Here is a 17,159-nt window from a genome sequence, read left to right as displayed (position 1 = left end):
AGTCTAGTGCATTAATCCACAGCACCACATCAGGACTCCTGACGTTTCCATTGTGATGTACCTAAAGTTGTCCAAGGGTTTTTCTGCTGAAAGGGAAATAAACAAAAGTTAAGATGGAGTCCTGGTGTGGCTCGCTCCTGACTGCCAGATCAGCAACTCAAAGTCACCAGCCACTCTTCGGAAACTGACTCGGTGGCACTTACCAACAACAGCGAAATGAAGTCTGGGCTTAGACCTGGGTAGATCATTCTGATAAGGGTCAAGAGTCTGCAAGTTTGGAACTTTAACACACTTCCAAGAAATAGAAGAATTCTACCAACTTATTCAATCTGAAATTGATCAAAATGCAATCAAGAGGTATTGATCATTACTGGTGATTGGAATACAAAGGTTAGGAGCAAAGAAGAAGGATCAGTAGTTGGAAAATATGGCCTTGGTGATAGAAATGATGCTGGAGATTGCATGATAGAATTCTGCAAAACCAATGATTTGTTCATTTCAAACACCTTCTTTAGATAGCATAAGAGATAACTACACACATGGACCTCACTAGATGGAATACATAGAAATCAAATTGACTACATCTGTGGAAAGAGACAATGTAAAAGCTCCATATCATCAGTCAAAACAAGGCCAGGAGCAGATTGTGGAACAGACCATCAATTACTCATATGCAAATTCAGACTGAAGATGAAGAAAATGAAAACAAGTTGACATGAGCCAAAATATGACCTTGAATTTATCCCACCTGAATTTGACATCATTTGAAGAAGAAATTTGATACATTAAACATTAAACACCGAAGACCACAAGAGTTGTGGGATGACATCAAGAACATCCTACATGAAGAAAGCAAAAAGTCATTAAGAAGAAAAAAAGAAGGAAAAGGTCAAAATGGATATCAGATGAGACACTGGACCTTTCTCTCCAGAGTAGAGATGCTAAAGCAAATGGAAGAAATGAGGAAGTCCAAGAGCTGAACAGAAAATTTCAAAGACCAGCTTGAAAAAATAAAGCCAAATATTACAACAAAATGTGCAAAGATCTGGAATCAGAAAACCAGTGGCTAAACATTCAGAAGTAATCTGCCTCTCCTTAACTATAATCTTTTATTATTCAATCAAACAGGAATGTAGGTGTTGCTATGAAAATATTTTGTAAATATGACTGATATCTACAACCAGTTTGCTTTAATATAAGAGATTATCCTTGATAATCTGGAAGGGTCTCATTCAATCAATTGAAAGACTTTACTGGTGAAATCTAGAGTCTTGGTGTGGCACTCTAAGATAATGCACGGACTGCAAAGCTGGTTTGAACTGCAAGGTTAACAACAACAAGGACAAAACCCAGGTTTCTCTGATCCACCACTGCCATGGAGTTTATTCCAACTCCTAGCGACTCTATAGGACAGAGTAGAGTTTCTGAGACTATAAATCTTGCTGGAAGCAAACTGCAGAGTCGCTGGTGGGTTTGAACTGCCAACCTAGCAGTTAGCAGACTAACTGTGGATAGTTTCTAGACTATTGACTGTCCCTACAAATTTCAGACTAGCCTAGCCAGCCCCAACAACTGCTTAAACCAGTTCCTTGCAAGATATCTCTCTATAGACAGAGCTATGCTGAATAAATAATCAGAGAAGCTGGATTATATGAGGAAGAACCTAGTGTCAGGATTGAAGGAAGACTCCTTAGCAACCTGTGATATGCAGATGACACAACTTTGTTTGCTTACAGTGAAGAGAACATGAAGCACTTACTGATGAAGATCAAAAACTTCTGTGTGGATTACACCTTAACATAAAGAAAACAAAAATCTTCACAATTGGATCAATAAGCAACATCATCGTAAATGGAGAAAATGTTGAAGCTGTCAGGATTTCATTTTACTTGGATCCAAAATCAACCCTTATGGAAGCAGCAGTCAAGACATCAAAGGACATTTTGCATTGGACAAATCTATTGCAAAAGACTTCTTTAAAGAGTTCAAAAGTAAAAGATGTCACTTTGAGGATCAGGTGTGCCTGATCCAAGTCATGGTATTTTCGGCCATCTCAAATGCATACAAAAGCCTGACAATGAATAAGGAGGACTGAAGAAGAATTGAACTGTCAGGAGAATTAACAAATCTGTCTTGGAAGATATACAACCAGAATGCTTCTTAGAAGGAAGGATGAGGAGATTTTGTCTCACATATTTTGTATGTTTTTAAGAAGGAACCAGTCCCTGGAGAAGGACATCATGCTTGCTAAAGTAGAAGGTCTGTTAAAAAAGAGGAAGACCCTCAGCAAGATGGACTGACACAGTGGCTGCAACAGTGGGCTCAAAAATAGTCATGATTGACATCCAAATGTAACTTACCCTCTATAATGTTCCTGCTCTTCATAATGAGCAGGAAGGGCTTGAGAAATTACTCTCTCATTCTTCAGACTGATTACTTTCTGCTAATAAAGCTTGAATTGGATTTCGTAAAAAAACAAAAAACAAACCATGATTGTGAAGCTGGAATGAGGGGGCAGGCAGTGTTTTGTTCTGTAGTACACACGGTTGGTATGAATCAGAAATAACTCCACCTCATGTGGTAACAACAACACAGCTATAGCTAGAGATATGGAATGATGTGATGCAATTGTTAAGCACTTGACTGCTAACTGAAATGTCCGTTGCTCACACTCATCGGCTGATCTGCAGGACAAAGATGGGGCAGTCTGCTTCCATAGAGATTTACAGCCTTGAAACCCTATGCAGCAGTTCTATACTGTCCTGTAGGGTCACTATGAGTCAGGGTTGACTCTACAGCAATGGGTTTTGTTGTTTTGTTGTCATTGCTGTTTTGTTTTACTAGTTCTGTCTCTCTGGTTGAAATGAGGAAATGAGGAAAACGAAGCTTAGAGATGACAGCGAATCAACGAGTGTCCTTTCTAGTCAGGAAGTGGTGGAGTAATTCTAGGAACAACAGAGAGATTGCTCTTGTCCTCTCCAATGTCCCCACAGTGCCCCCTCATCCAGCCACCTTGTCCCTGGGAATGGCCCTTGGTAAAGTGTTCATGTTTCTCTGTGTTGTCAGGTGCAGGCTGCTGTGGACTTTCTCTTATTAGACCCTAGTCCTGTGCTGGGATGTCTTTTTACCTCTCCCAGCCATGCCTTCCCAGTGCCCTATGCCTGGTGGCCCAGAGTCATGTGTAACTTTCAAGTACAGCTCCCTGTCACAGCCTGCACTGTCCACCAAGGGCCAGCCTAGAAAACAGCAGGGAGGGGGTCCTCTCTTCCTCAAACTTCCTCTCTGAAGGCAGACACTGCATCAAGCCAGGCCCCCTCTAGAGCTAAAGGCTGTGGCCTTGTGTGTAAAGGGGACTTTTGTTCTGATGGGAGATTCCTGGCTTTCCTCCCCCAACCCCATCCTCCCACCCTATCCACAGAAGGATGGTGATTTGCTGTCCTTCAATAACATCCTGTTAGGTTTTCAGCTCAGAGAACAGTGAGTGGTGTGGTCTGCAGGAAGAAATCTCTCCGGGGCCTGCTTTGTTCCTTGTTGGCCCCCCTTGTCACTTCACTCGGGCCAGTGTGTAGTAGCAGCTGACCAGGATTTTTTCTTGCAAAGCAAGAAGGTATCTGACCATGAAGGCTTGATTGTAAAAGGACCAAAGAAGCCTGTTGAGGAGTGGTGGCTTGGAGGGGTACACAGGAAGCCAATTTTTTGACAAAAGAGCCCAGATGTGGCAGAACTGGTGACAGAATCTTCCAAAGTCCCTCAGAAGAAGAAAAAATCACAACCAGCCCTAAGCATCAGTTCCCTGCTGCACATGGTGACCACTTGGTCTTGAGGTTTTAGAGTTGCCGTCATTGCTGACCCTTGAGCTGTGCCCTGCCATGCCCAGGATGCATGCTGGGACAGTCATGGACAACAAAGAGATGGGTCTCGAACAGTACTAAAAGCCATACTTTAGTGAGCTCCCTGCTGCAGCCAGTCTTCAGTTCCCCAGGCCCAGTCTTTTGAGGGACCACCTAAGGGGTCCCACGAAATAGTCATCCTTTCAGTTCTGTGTCAACATCAATTACAAAGGTCCTAAGTTGGCAGGCAGGGTCGCAGCAGCCCTGGGCTGACCTCCTGAGTCCAGAAGGCTGCTACTTGAACTACTAATGAACTGGAACAGAGCAGAAGAAATGGGCTTGTCTCCAGACTGAATCACGGCTCCATACCTAAATGTGTGCCATGAGTCTACACATGAGACACATCACCCAAAGGGACCAGGCGGAGGACCCAGGTGATCCAGGCTGGGAGAATCCCAGACCATGGGGCTGCAAGCCAGAGATGGACTCTGAGTGATTACTTATTCCTGGCTTGGAGTACTGCCATACACACATTTCTATTTTATTCTTGGGAGAGAGCAGAACAGCTATTTCCCCCGTTACACAGGTAAGGAAACTGAGGTACAGAGAGACCAACACCCTGGAGGGAGATAGGCAGGCTACTGCCAAGGCCAGAGAGAACCCCAATACCTCCCTCCCTCCATTTGTTCCCCAAAGGCAATCTCTCTGAGCATTTTTCCGCTTCAGTAGGGTTATGCACATTGGATGTGCTAATGGTGTTTGATGACAGATGATTACTCTCTCATGTCTACTTTCTTAGGCACTAGAAGCTCCCTGAGCACCTAGCCTGTGCCTATCTCTGTATTTGGAAAGGTCTCTTTTCAGACAACTCAATGCCACATGGAGAAGAGCACTGAACAGAGAGTCTTGTGAGCCAGGGCACAGTCAGAAAAGGCTCTCCAGAGGAGACAGAATCAGACCCATGAGTCCCTGTGAGTTTGACCTGCCCCATGGTCTCCAACGGCCTGAGCACACTTTTGGCGAGGCCCATAATTCCCTAGCTTTGCCCACCTATTACTCAGGAGCAACAGAGCCCTGGGACAATTCCTCATGCTTACCTTCCCCATGGGAGATGACCCTGCCCTCTCCTCCTTATCTTCTGGAAGCCTGCTCTCACCTGGATCTTCTCCCCATTTCTGTAATTTTTCTAGTCATATTCCTTAGTGCTTCATTTTCTGGGGTTCCTTAGGGCCTGCCTCTTGACCGTCATTCATCCATATCCACCATCTCTTAACTCACAGCCCTTGTATCGCTGTTTCTTATCCAGATCTCACTTCTGAGTCCAGAATCTTTTCTATACTCAGCATCCCACTTGGATGACCCAGTGACACTTATAACTCAACAAGACTGTCTTAGTTTCTTACTGCTGCTGTACCACAAATTGGTAACGTTAACAAACAAATTTGTTCTCTCACAGTTTGGGAGATTAGATGCCCAAATGCAGAGCACACGTCTAAAGAAGGCTGCCTCTCTGCCTGTGCTGGTAGGAAATCCTTGTCTCTGTTTCTCTAGCATCTTCCTCAGCATTCTTGGGTTCCTTGGTAATCCCCACATGGCATGGTATTCACAATTTGTGTTTGCTTGCTTCTGTGCCTAACCTGATCTTTCTATATCGCAAAAATGAGGAAGTTTAAGGCATAACCTACATTAATATGACCTAATCAACACAATCTTCTCCAGTGAACAGTCACTGGAGAAGGATATCATGTTTGGTAAGGTGGGCGGGGGGGGTCAGATAAAAAAAGAGGAAAACCCTCAACGAGATAGAATGGCCAAGTGGCAGCATGGACGATGGACTCACACATGGCAACAGTAGTGAGGTTGGCCCAGGAACAGGCAGTGCTTCGGTCTGCTGTGCATAAGGCTGCTATGGATTGGTATGGACACCTAACAACAACAACAATCAACACAACAATGAAAACCTTATTCCTGAATAGGACTATATCCACAGGTATGGGGGTGGGGGTAGGATTCTAGCAGAACTCTTAAAGAAAAATTCTCTGTAACTCCACAAAATGTTCCTCCTTCAGTGTCCCTTCAACTTTGGGAAGGGTACCTCCACCCAGTCTGATGATATCCTGCATTCCTCTCTCTCCCACAAGACCTCTTCCTACCCTCATGACATCAGCCACCACATTCTGGAAGTTCTATCTCTTCAATGACCTTAAAACCCCATTCTCTAACATCTGGTATAACTCACCCCAGCCCCCTGGCACTGTCAGCCTGGATCATAGTTAACAGAGGCCCTAGAACTCCCCTTCCCCTGTCCTTTCTCCACCATTGAGATCCTGCCTCCTTTCTTCCCCAACAGGGTTCTCTCTGGACACCCGAGGACAGAGAATGGCTGGACTTCTTTGGTCTTCTCTTCTTGACTGATGAACACAATGGGAAGATTCTGAGGACAAATGGAGGTCCCATGTGTCAGGGAACATTAACCTGGGTGGGGAATCTAGAACTGGAGGGTTCTGGATGAGGAAAGAGGTGATGGAGGTGGAAAGAGCTAGAATGCTAGATGCTGAAGTCACATTTAGAAGCACCTGTTGACCACCTTGTTGTTAAGCGCCATCGAGTCGGTTCCAACTTACAGTGACTCTGTATAGGATTTTTGAGGCTTTAAATCTTCTTGGGAGTAGGAAGTCTCATCTTCTCCTGAAGAGCGGCTGATGGGCTCTAAGTGTATACTTGGTGGTTCGCAGCTCAGTGCTTATCTTACGGAGCCACCTTGCTCCTTGCTGAGCACCTACCATGTGCTAAATAACCTGGAATACAGAGAAGTGTGTGGTGTTGACAGAGAAGTTTGTGTTCAGGAATATTCCAGGTTTTCAGCTTCTGAAACCTAGAGTCTATGCAGGTTTAGTGACCTTCAGTGACTCTTTATGACATTTAACATAGACTTCCAGTTCCTTCGTTTAGTGAGGGAAGGTTTGAGGACTGGGCCTGCGGCCTTTCCACCACTCATCTCCCATTGCCTCCAATTCTCTCCTCAATCTAGAAGTGCATTTAGCTGCATCCACACATTTCATGCTGTTCCCTTGCAGGGAACACCCTCTTGACCCCTTCTACACTGACCAACCCCACACTTCCCTGCATTGAGACTCAACGCAATTGTCTTCTCCAGATAGTCCTTCCTTGAAGCATTTGTTCCTCTCCTTTTCCATACTGGATCTGATGTCTCTCAGTTGCATTTTTGGAATATTCATACATCCAAATCCCTGCTGGGATATCCATATCCTTGTTGCCATATGCTAACTATTTATGGTTTGTCTTCCCATGAAGACGGTAAGCTTCCTGAGGACAAGACACTGGCTTATGCTCTTCCAGACCTGTGGTGCCTGGCTCAAGCCTGGAACACAGTCACTTCTTAGCTGAGTCTTAAATGGGGGGAGACCATGGAGCAGATGTTTGTGAAGTTATTGAGGCCAAATGGCAGCCAGAGAGTCCAGACACAAAGCAGAGCTGAGTGGACCCTTCTTGGCCTGTCAAAGAAAATTTAGTCCCTCAAATGTACCAGAACCCTTTTCACCTTAATTCCTTTGATTGGTACTTTCTCTCTCCACCTTTTCCAAGGCTTCCTCTTACAGTCCTTCAGTCTCAGCTGAAACTTCCTAAGCACAAGAACATCTCTCAGGACCACTCAGTTGAGGTCAGGACATTTTACACTCTCTCAAAGCATCCCTCATTATGTTGGTCAGTCATTGTACAATGCCCAGGAGATCAATGAGGTAGGGCTTATCTGACTTGTCTACCATGACTCCATTCTTAGTCTTCCTCACAGAGCAGTGATTATTGAGGAATGAATGCAAAATGAATGTGTGAAACAGAAATGAATGTGCTGTCTTTCTTCTTTGGTCATCTGTATCTACCACATCACTCCCTTGGCCTGAGAAAATGAGGGACTTGAGGTTGCCAGGAGTCAAATTGACTTGTTGTTGTTGTTAAGTGGCATCGAGTCGGCACCAACTCATAGCGACCCTATGCACAACAGACTGAAACACTGCTCGTTCCCTGGCCAACCTCACAATTGTTGCCACGCTTGAGCCCATTGATGCTGACACTTTTCCAATCCATCTCATTGGGGGTCTTCCTCTTTTTCTCGGACCCTCCACCTTACCAAATGTGATATCCTTCTCCAGCAACCAGTCCCTCCTGACAATATGTCCAAAGTATGAGAGATGAAGTTTGGCCATCCTGGACTCCAAGGAGCACTCTGGCTGCACTTCTTCCAACACAGATCTGTTGGTTCTTTTGGCAGTCCATGGCACTTTCAATATTCTCCTCCAACACCATAATTCAAAAGCATCAATTCTTCTAAGGCCTTCCTTATTCACTGTCCAGCTTTTGCATGCATATGAGATTATTGAAAATACCATGGCTTGGGTCAGGCACACCTTAGTGCTCAAGCCGACGTCTTTGCTCTTCAACACTTTAAAAAGGTCTTGTGTAGCAGATCTGCTTAATGCAATACATCGTGTGATTTCTTGACTGCTGCTTCCATGAGTTTTGATAGTTGATCCAAGAAGAATGAAGTCCTTGACAACTTCAATCTTTTTTCCACTGATAAAATTGACTTGAAGGCAGACCCTGACTCTAATAGAATGGTGGTGGTGGTTATGTGCCATGGAGTCTGTTCCAACTCATAGTGACCCTGAACAGGGTTTCCGAGGCTGTAAATCTTTACAGGAGCAGAAAGCCTCACCTTTCTCCCATGGAACAGATGGTAGTTTGGAACTGCTGACCCTGAGGTTAGCAGCTCGATTCGTAACCACTAATCTACCAGAGTTCCTTTCTAATAGAATAAGAGAATGTAATGATTTTCAAGATATAACTTGGCTTCTCATTTGAAGCAGGATTCTTTCCTGGGCTGAGAGTTCTTTGTAAAGTGTCGTTGGAATACATTCAGACTATAATTTGATCTATTATCTATTCATGTTGAAGTTTGAAGTCAAGAGAAAGAAGTGGGTGGTTATGGAGTCAGGGGCCGTACAGCTGTGAGGCTGGGTTTCTTGGGTTCAGGTCCTGGTACTACTGCTGATACATTGAGTACTTTAGGTAAGCGTAGACCTCAATTTCCCCTATCTGTCTTTTGGAGAATAGGAATGGGTCATCTCTTAGGCAAAGTCCAAGAAAATCTAGAGATTCAAGACTCCATCAGTTGTGGGTGTCTTGCCATAACATGCCAGAAGATGGCAGTGCTGCACAGCGCTTGGGGCTCTCAAGCTGAAAAGTGGCACTTGGCTGCCACAAGTGGAGATTTCTGTTGCATTTCCCCTTGCTAGCTGGCAGAGAGTTGGATTCTATATACTTGTAGGATGACAGGAATGGTGGGCCTGGGAGGCTCAGAGCCTTTTAGGGACTTGATGGGAACTCACCTGATGTTTCTTGGGAGACAGACACATGGACCAGTAATAAGAGCTAGCACCCCAGACCTCCTTACCTGCTTGGATTTATCAAGGCCCAGCCAAGGTCAGGCATCTGTACTCTACCTACATCATCTCATTTAGTTCAGTGGGCAATCCTCAATTTTACAGAAGAGAAAAGAGATTTAAGGAAGTTAAACATTTTTTTCCAAAGTCACACAGCCAGCAAGTAGATTAATGGTTCACATGGAAGAAAGATGAGGCTTTCTATTCCTGTAAAGACTTATAGCCTCAGAAACCCTATATAGGGTTGCTAGAGTTGAAATCGACTCCACAGCACACAACCTCCACCACCATTGCCACTCTGTCTTACTGCTGAGCCCAGTCTCTTAACCAAGGTGCTACACCTGGTGAAGACTCAGAAAGTGGACGTGACCTTCCCGAAGGCCTTTCCCTTCATACACTCACCACACATATCCTTGCTTTTCTGTCTCATTCTCCTCCATCAGAGAGATGGTATTAATATTTGTCTACTGGACCAAGGGATAGCGTTGCTGATCAGATGGATCTTGACAGAGACCAGAGAATACCAGAGAGATACCTGTGTATATTTTATTATGCAAAGGCTTTCAATTGTGTGGATCATGACAAGCTATGGACAACATTGTGAAGTATGAGCATTCCAGAGCACTTAATTGTGCTCATGAGGAAGCTCTACATGGACCAAGAGGCAGTTGTTTGAATGGAACAAGGAAACACTGAATGGATTAAAATTAGGAAAGGTGTGTGACAGTCTGAATGCTGAGCACATAATCCAATAAGCTGGATTATATGAAGAAGAACATGACAGCAGGATTGGAGCACGACTCATTAACAATCTGATATATGGTACAGCCTTGCTTGTTGAAAGCATAGAGGACTTATAAAATAAATACTGATGAAGATCAAGGACCAACTCAATTTAAAGAAAACAAAAACCCTCACCACTGGGCCAATAACTAACATCAAGATAAATGGAGAAAAGATTGACTTTGTAAAAAAAATTCATTTTGCTTGGATCCACAATCAACACTCATGGAAGCAGCAGTCAAGAAAGCAAATGATGTATTGTATTAGGAAAATATTATGCACAAGATCTCTTTAAAATGTTTAAGAGCAAAGATGTCAGTTTGAGGACTAAGGTGCGCCTATTTTCAATAGCCTCATATGCATGTGAAGGTTGGACATGGTTAAGGAAGACCACAGAAGAATTGATGCATTTGAATTGTGATATTGGAGGAGAATATTAAAAGTACTATGAACTGCCAAAAGAACAAACAAATCTGTGTTGAAAGAAGTATGGCTACAATGTTCCTTGGATGCCAGGATGGCCAGATTTCATCTCTCATATTTCAGACATATTATCAGGAGGAACCAGTCCCTGGTGAAGTATATCATGCTTGGTAAAGTAGAAGGTTAGAAAAAAGAGGAACCCCACCCCCCTCCCAAGGAGATGGATTGGCACAGTGGAAGCATCAATGGGCTGAAGCATAGCAAAGATTGTGAGATTGGCACAGGACTGAGTATTGTTTCATTCTGTTGTGCATAGGGTCACTATGAGTCAGTACCAACTCAATGGCATCTAACAACAACAACAACCACATTCCTAAGGAATTCTGCTGGCACAATGGTTAAGTGTTTGGCTGCTAACCAAAAGATAAGCAGTTTGCCCACACTCAATGGCATTGTGGGAGAAAGACCTGCAATCTGTTCCCATGAGGATTACCACCCATGAAACCATATGGGACTATGATTTGGATTTAACTTGATGGCACCAAGCAACAATAACAATTGCACTCCTATTTTTAAGGCTCCTGGAGCAAATCATTTAGTAACCGAGGGGAGAAAACACCTTCCCTGAGTGTCCTGGGATTCTAATGTCCTTTCTTCCCCAACAGGGTCCTCTGGGCCAAGACTGGCTCTGTGGAAATCTGGGGGCAGTGATGGTGGTCCTGCTTGGCCTTGTCTTCTTTGTTCATGAGTCCAAGTGAGCTGGTCCTGAAAATAAATGGAAGCTTGATGGGTTTGGGACAAGGATACTTGGGTGAGGGAATCGGAAACTGAGGGGTTTCTGGGTGAGGAGAGAAGGGAGGAAAGTGGGAGAACCCGTTAGTTGTTGAAGTCATATCTTGAAACACCTGCTGAGAACCTACCTAGGCTAAGCATCTTGGGATACAGAGAAGTCAATGATGCTGACAGCGTGAGAGGAGTTTGTTGTGGTAGGGAATGTTCACTCCATCTTCCGCCATGCCAAAATGGGTCTTCTTCGTTATGTGAATCCATCACACACCTGCTGCAGGGTTCTGGGGGCAGGCTGCTTAGACTGGGCCCACCCTAGACCTTACAAAGAATAGCGGTCAGGGGTAGAGTAGAGAAAAAGTCTTGAGGGCAGGACTTAGAAACCATGGGAAGGAAGTAACATTGAGCTGGATTTTGACCTTCAACAGTCATGGAAAGGGCATAGCAGGCAGAAGGAGTGAACGTTGGGAAACACAGGCCAAACAGTGAGCAGTGTTGCTTGCCCAGAGCTCAACTCAGTTGTTTGGAAGAGGAGGTTGGGCTGGAGTCAGTCTTAGCAGGCGAATGTTGCCATAACAGAAATACCATAACTGTGGCCTTAGAGACCAGGAATCTCTCTTCTCACCATTCTAGAGGCTAAACATCTAAATCCAGATCTCAGCCCTGCAGATTTCCACCTTATCAGTAGTCCAGGGTGTTCCTTGGTTTGTTGTTGTTGTTGTTGTTAGGTGCCATGGAGTAGGTACTGACTCAGAGCGACCTTATGCACAACAAAATGAAACACTGCCTGGTCCTGGGCTAACCTCATAACTGTTGTCATGCTTGAGCCTATTGATGCTGCCACTTTGCCAATCCATCTCACTGGGGGGTATTCCTCTTTTTCCTTGTAGAAAATTCTCACATAGTGTCTCTCTCCTCCCTCCACTTCCTCTGTGTTTTTTCTGGTCTTTTTATAATTCAGAAGTAATTAGGCCTAGGAGTCTTGGTGTGGCACTGTAGGTTAATGCACTGGACAGCAAAGTCAGTTTGAACTACAAGGTTGACAATTCAAGCTCACCAGCCACTCCTTGGAAACTGTAGAGTTGGTATGGTTTGGAACCAACTCGACAGCACTAAACAACAACAACAAATTAGGCTTGGGACCCACTCTATACTGGGGTGGCCTTATTCACATAACAAAATTAAACTCTATTTTCAAACAGGACCACACTCACAGGTATAGGGCCAGGACCCTAATATTTTGGGGGATGCAATTCAATCTACAACAATGTCTGATTACTGGGGGACTTGAGCAGCAGATGAGGGGTTAAGCAGTGGACCTACAGGTCAGCCATAGTCCTTAGTTGCCCTGCTGCTGTCCATGTGTGAACAACAGGCCCACCTCAGGGCCCAGCTGTGTCTCACATGGGCAAACCTCCATAGTCAAATCTTAGGTGGATGTGGGATCCTAGCCAGGACTTGGTGGGCTCACCATGGGGAAACTAAGGCATGTGACGGTCCAGCTCTTCAGAAGTGTTGTGTTTCTCACTTCCTCTCACCCTATCTGACCCTAACACACACACCTATTGGTTTCCAATCCCTGTGGTGGGGGCTGAAGGGCAGGGAGGAACTGGGGACATGGGAGTCAGCAGGGGGTGGGGCGGTGAGAAGGGTTCAGGAACTGAACCATCACCCTGGCCAGAGGATGCAATACTCAAATTGTCCAGGCCTGGGCCACTTGACAGACCCTGGTGTGGGGTTTATTATGGACCTAGTGGGAATGCCATGCAATCGTGAGCATGAGGTTGTCCCAAAGAACTGGTTGACTACAAGTCCAAATGGGTTGTCCAAGTGGGAGCTCATCAGTGGGTCAATGGTGGAGCTAAAGGACTCAGAGTCCCCAAAATAGCAGATGTCATAATTTGGTTTCCTCCAAAGCAAACCCTAGGATGAATGAAGATTTGGGTGCAGGTAGTCTCTTTATCCCAGGCAGTAAGGTGAAGGAGGGAGGAAAGTCAGTGAAGGTCATATTGATATGCAGGTGACCAGTGTGATCACTCCTCCTCAGGAAGAATGGTGAGCAGATGAGAACACTGTGGACCAGAAACCCTCCCCTATGGAAGGGCAGGAATCCAGCAATCAGAGTGCTGCATGTCAAAGGAGCATAGCCAGGAAGGGTGTGGAACCAGCCCCACAGGGTGGCATGGCTCTGAATGTGGGGTCAACGTTCACATGTCTGTTCCTGGCAGTGAGCAGGGTCAGCACACATTTTCATCATTCCATATGGCCTCAGACATGGCAGTCCGTCATGACCGGATATAAGCTGGGAGTCAGACCAGGGGCACCAGACAACTTGTGTCCACAGAGCCCAAGGTAGGGTTTCAGCAGATGTGTGCTGCGCCATTGTTCTCCACCTGCTGGTTCAAAGGGTGAGGGGCAAAGGCAGGGGTGTAAAGAGAAAGACAGAAGTAATAAAGAGGGTCCAGGTAGGTCCAGGGGAGACCTGGCTGGCAGCATCTGGCCCTTTGTTTTGCAGTGTAGGCTAATGAGGGGGGTTATCAAGAAGTACAGAAGCATTCAGGCCCTGAGTTCAGACATATCTGGACTGTCCAGCTGTGTGAGCTTGGACAAGCTGCTTAAACTCTTTGAGCCTGTTTCTTCATTTGTAGACTGGAGATGACACCAGTATCTTCCTCTAAAGATCAACAGAGACAATCTTTGTAAGGAGCCTTGTACACAGTAAATGTTCAACAAGTGGAAGCTGCAAGTATTATTCTAAAGCAGCAAATCAGTGCAGCAACTCCAACCTTTGTAAGAGTGTAATTTATTTACAAAACCAGCCTCTGGCCCACTGCCGCCCTTAGTTGTTCAGGCAGGCCCTGTTCTCTCTCTTGCTCTTGGTTCAGACTACAGAAGGACTGGTCAAAAGGTCTGAGTGCTGGACAAAGCAGACATACCCTTCATGGAACCACTTTTGGGGGCTACTTGTCTTCATTTCACATTGGACAGTTTTCCCAGCTAGGAAAACAAGGCAGGCAGAGCCTGCGGTGGGATGGGCCATTTCCTAGTGTGAGGTGGAAAGTACAGGTGAAAGGCTGAATGTGGTCACAAGGCTGAGTTTCACCCCTGTGTTTGAGGAGAAAAACAAACTCCAGGCCTGCTAAATGGGACAGCAGGGGTGGAGCCTCTCTGTGGACTCAGGGGATGCCAGTACTGCTGGGCAGGGAGGTAGGACTGTCCTCACACTGGCATTGGGGCAGTGAGGAAGGAGAGAATCAAGGACCTACAGGGAAATGGCCTGAGCTATGGGACTCTCACTCTAATGACCAGCGGGGTCTGGGAGCCAGTTCCCCAGTGGTTCCTGCAAGCCAGGGAAAGGAGAGTGGACGTAGGCCCAAGGGCAGCCAGTAGGGTTGTGGCTGCCTCTTTCCTGGCTGTGTGGAGACTCCCTGAGAAGGGGTGTGGTGGGGAGGATACCTTCACAGCGTGGCCGCACCAGGCCTAGGCAGCTCCCCTGTGGGCCCCAGGGTCCCCTGTGGGGAGGCAGGAGGCCCAGGGCTAGTGTGCAATCTCTCCTCAGGTGTCCTGTAGTAAGGCACGAATCCTGCAGCACAAAGGGTATGGCCCATGAAAGTGGCCTCACTGAAGAAAGGAGCATCCAAGTCAGTGTCACAGGAGCACCTTGTGGAGACTGACAGGCCGGGGAACCAGGCCAGTGAATGCAAAGACAAGGCACCGTGGTGTGCGCCTGGCGAGGCCTGCTGGTGAGATGGAGACAAGAAGGTCAGCCAGATGCAAGTCAGATACTCATCACGGGCCTGTGCTCGAAGCACCACAGTGGCAGTAAAGGAAGCAGGGCCTGGACCTGTTCTACAGATGGGACAGTCCTCAGTGATGTGAACAAGGTCACCCAGCTGGAACCCACTTATCTCACCTTCTCCAACATCCTTGAATTATAGGAGATGGTATCCAGCTGCGAGGTGCTGGTTTTAAATAGTGCTACGGTGAACAGGCTTGGGGCTCAAATCCAAGGTCTGTAATTTGCTAGCTATGTGTCCTTGGCTAAATCATTTAATTTCACAAAGACTTATTTTTCTCTTCCATAAACTGGGAATAATCATAAATGAAATTCTCAAAACGTCTAAGAATTGTTATCGCTCTTGTTTTCTTTTACAAGGGAACTGAACTTCAGGGTAAGCATGTGCCTCAGGCCTTCGACTAGGAAGTGGTGGAGCTGGGACTGAACCCAGGTATTTTGGCTTCGGTGCCTGTGCTCTTATCACTGGGACAGTCTGAAGGATGTAGTGAGGGGACCGGTGCTGCTGTCCCGAGCCTCCCTTGGTCTCCCCAACTCACAGAACATTCACTGCTTCCAGTCATCCTGCAGAAGCAGCCATCCTGTGCCTTCCTCACGGTGCGAGCATCCTGAGAGTCCTCTAAGTGCCTGCCAGGAAGGACCAGGCTGGGGAAAATCTCCTCTTCAGAGCGGTAGTAAGGGAAGAACCCACTGAGTGTTGTAGAGTCCTCCGGAAAGGGTACTTCTCTAACACCCAAGCCTTCTTCTTGATCCTTACAGGCTTCGGGCCATGGAGTCCCCTCCATATCAGTCACCAATGACCCATTGGTGCGGAAGAATGGCAGGTACTCCGAGGCCACAGAGGGCCCATGGGAGAGGCTGTGGGAGTTGAAGGCCTGCCTGGAATTGGTGGTCTGCGGTTGTTGGGGAAGGAACTCTGAGGTCTCCTCCAAAATATTCTGAGAGGATGAGGCTCTGGGTTCAGGCCTAAAGCTCTCCTGACATGTCTGGGAAAAGAGGATGTTTCATCTGTCATTTCACTCCAAACCTCTTCCCTTCCCCCCTCCTCCCACCAGCTACTCCAGCTGCCTCCCTAACTCCTACCTACCACCTACTGTGGAGACCAGGCCTCCTTTGTTGTTAAAACTCAGCAATGGGTCCCTACTGTGCATACCTTACTTAAGAGCCTCAGGCAATCTGACCTGGCCAACATCTATAAGCTTATCTTGTATCTTCTCTGCCTGCTTGCTTTGTGCCATATACATGGGCCTTCATGCCACTCCTGTTAGGTAAAGCTTGGTCCTGCCTCAGAGTCTTTATCCACATCCTCTCCTTGGCTCTCAGCATAGAAAAGTCTTCCTTCTCACCCTCCACTCTCTCCTCACCCTGGGTGAATCTGGATCACTTCACCCTTCACTTGTTGTTGTTAAGTGTCATTGAGCCTGTTCTGATTCACAGCAACCCTTTATAGTGTTTCTGAGGAGCAGTTGATGAGCTTGAACCACCGACCTTGCATTAACCCATAGTACACTATATTAACCCACAGTGCCATACCAGGACTTCACCTTCCACTACTCCACTGAAATTCTCTTCTTGATCTTTCTGCTCCATATGTATGAGGTCTTAATGTCTCTGCTGCTGCCTGGCACATAGTAGGCTCTCAACGGATATTTTTTCAACAAAGGATTGATCTGCTCTGCTCTTCTTGTTGTTGTTGTTAGGTGCCACTTAGTCATAGAGACCCTGTGCATAACAGAAAAAAACACTGCCGGGTCCTGGAACAACCTCACAATTGCTGCTATGCCTGAGCCCAATGCTGCTGCCAATTGCCAATCCATCTCATTGGGGGTATTCTTCCTTTTCTCCAACCCTCTACCTTACCAAACATGATATCCTTCTCCAGGGATGGGTCCTTCCTGATAACATAACTGAACGAAGTATGAGAGACAAAGTCTGGCCATCCTGGCTTCCAAGGAGAACTCTGGCTTTATTTCTTCCAACACAGGTCTGTTGGTTCTTTTGGCAGTCTATGGTACTTTAAATATTCTCCTCCAACACCATAACTCAAATGCATCAATTCTTCTACGTTCTTCCTTATTC

The 17,159-nt window shown here is 46.1% G+C and overlaps 1 protein-coding gene across 1 annotated transcript in view; it reads right to left on the bottom strand.

Annotated features, from left to right (window-relative positions):
- Positions 1-16,324, bottom strand: part of SLC25A48 (solute carrier family 25, member 48) — an 81,539-nt gene extending 65,215 nt beyond the window's left edge. The window contains exons 1-2 of the mRNA XM_006866213.1: positions 16,262-16,324; positions 15,620-16,018 (exon numbers count right to left, since the gene is read on the bottom strand). Of these exons, the coding sequence (XP_006866275.1) occupies positions 15,620-16,018; positions 16,262-16,324 (462 nt within the window). The remainder of the gene's footprint in view (positions 1-15,619; positions 16,019-16,261) is intronic.
- Positions 16,325-17,159: the final 835 nt, after the last annotated feature.

Source organism: Chrysochloris asiatica, unplaced genomic scaffold, assembly GCF_000296735.1.
Source record: "Chrysochloris asiatica unplaced genomic scaffold, ChrAsi1.0 scaffold00087, whole genome shotgun sequence".
Lineage (NCBI taxonomy): Eukaryota > Metazoa > Chordata > Mammalia > Afrosoricida > Chrysochloridae > Chrysochloris > Chrysochloris asiatica.
This window is presented reverse-complemented; position numbering and strand designations above follow the sequence as displayed.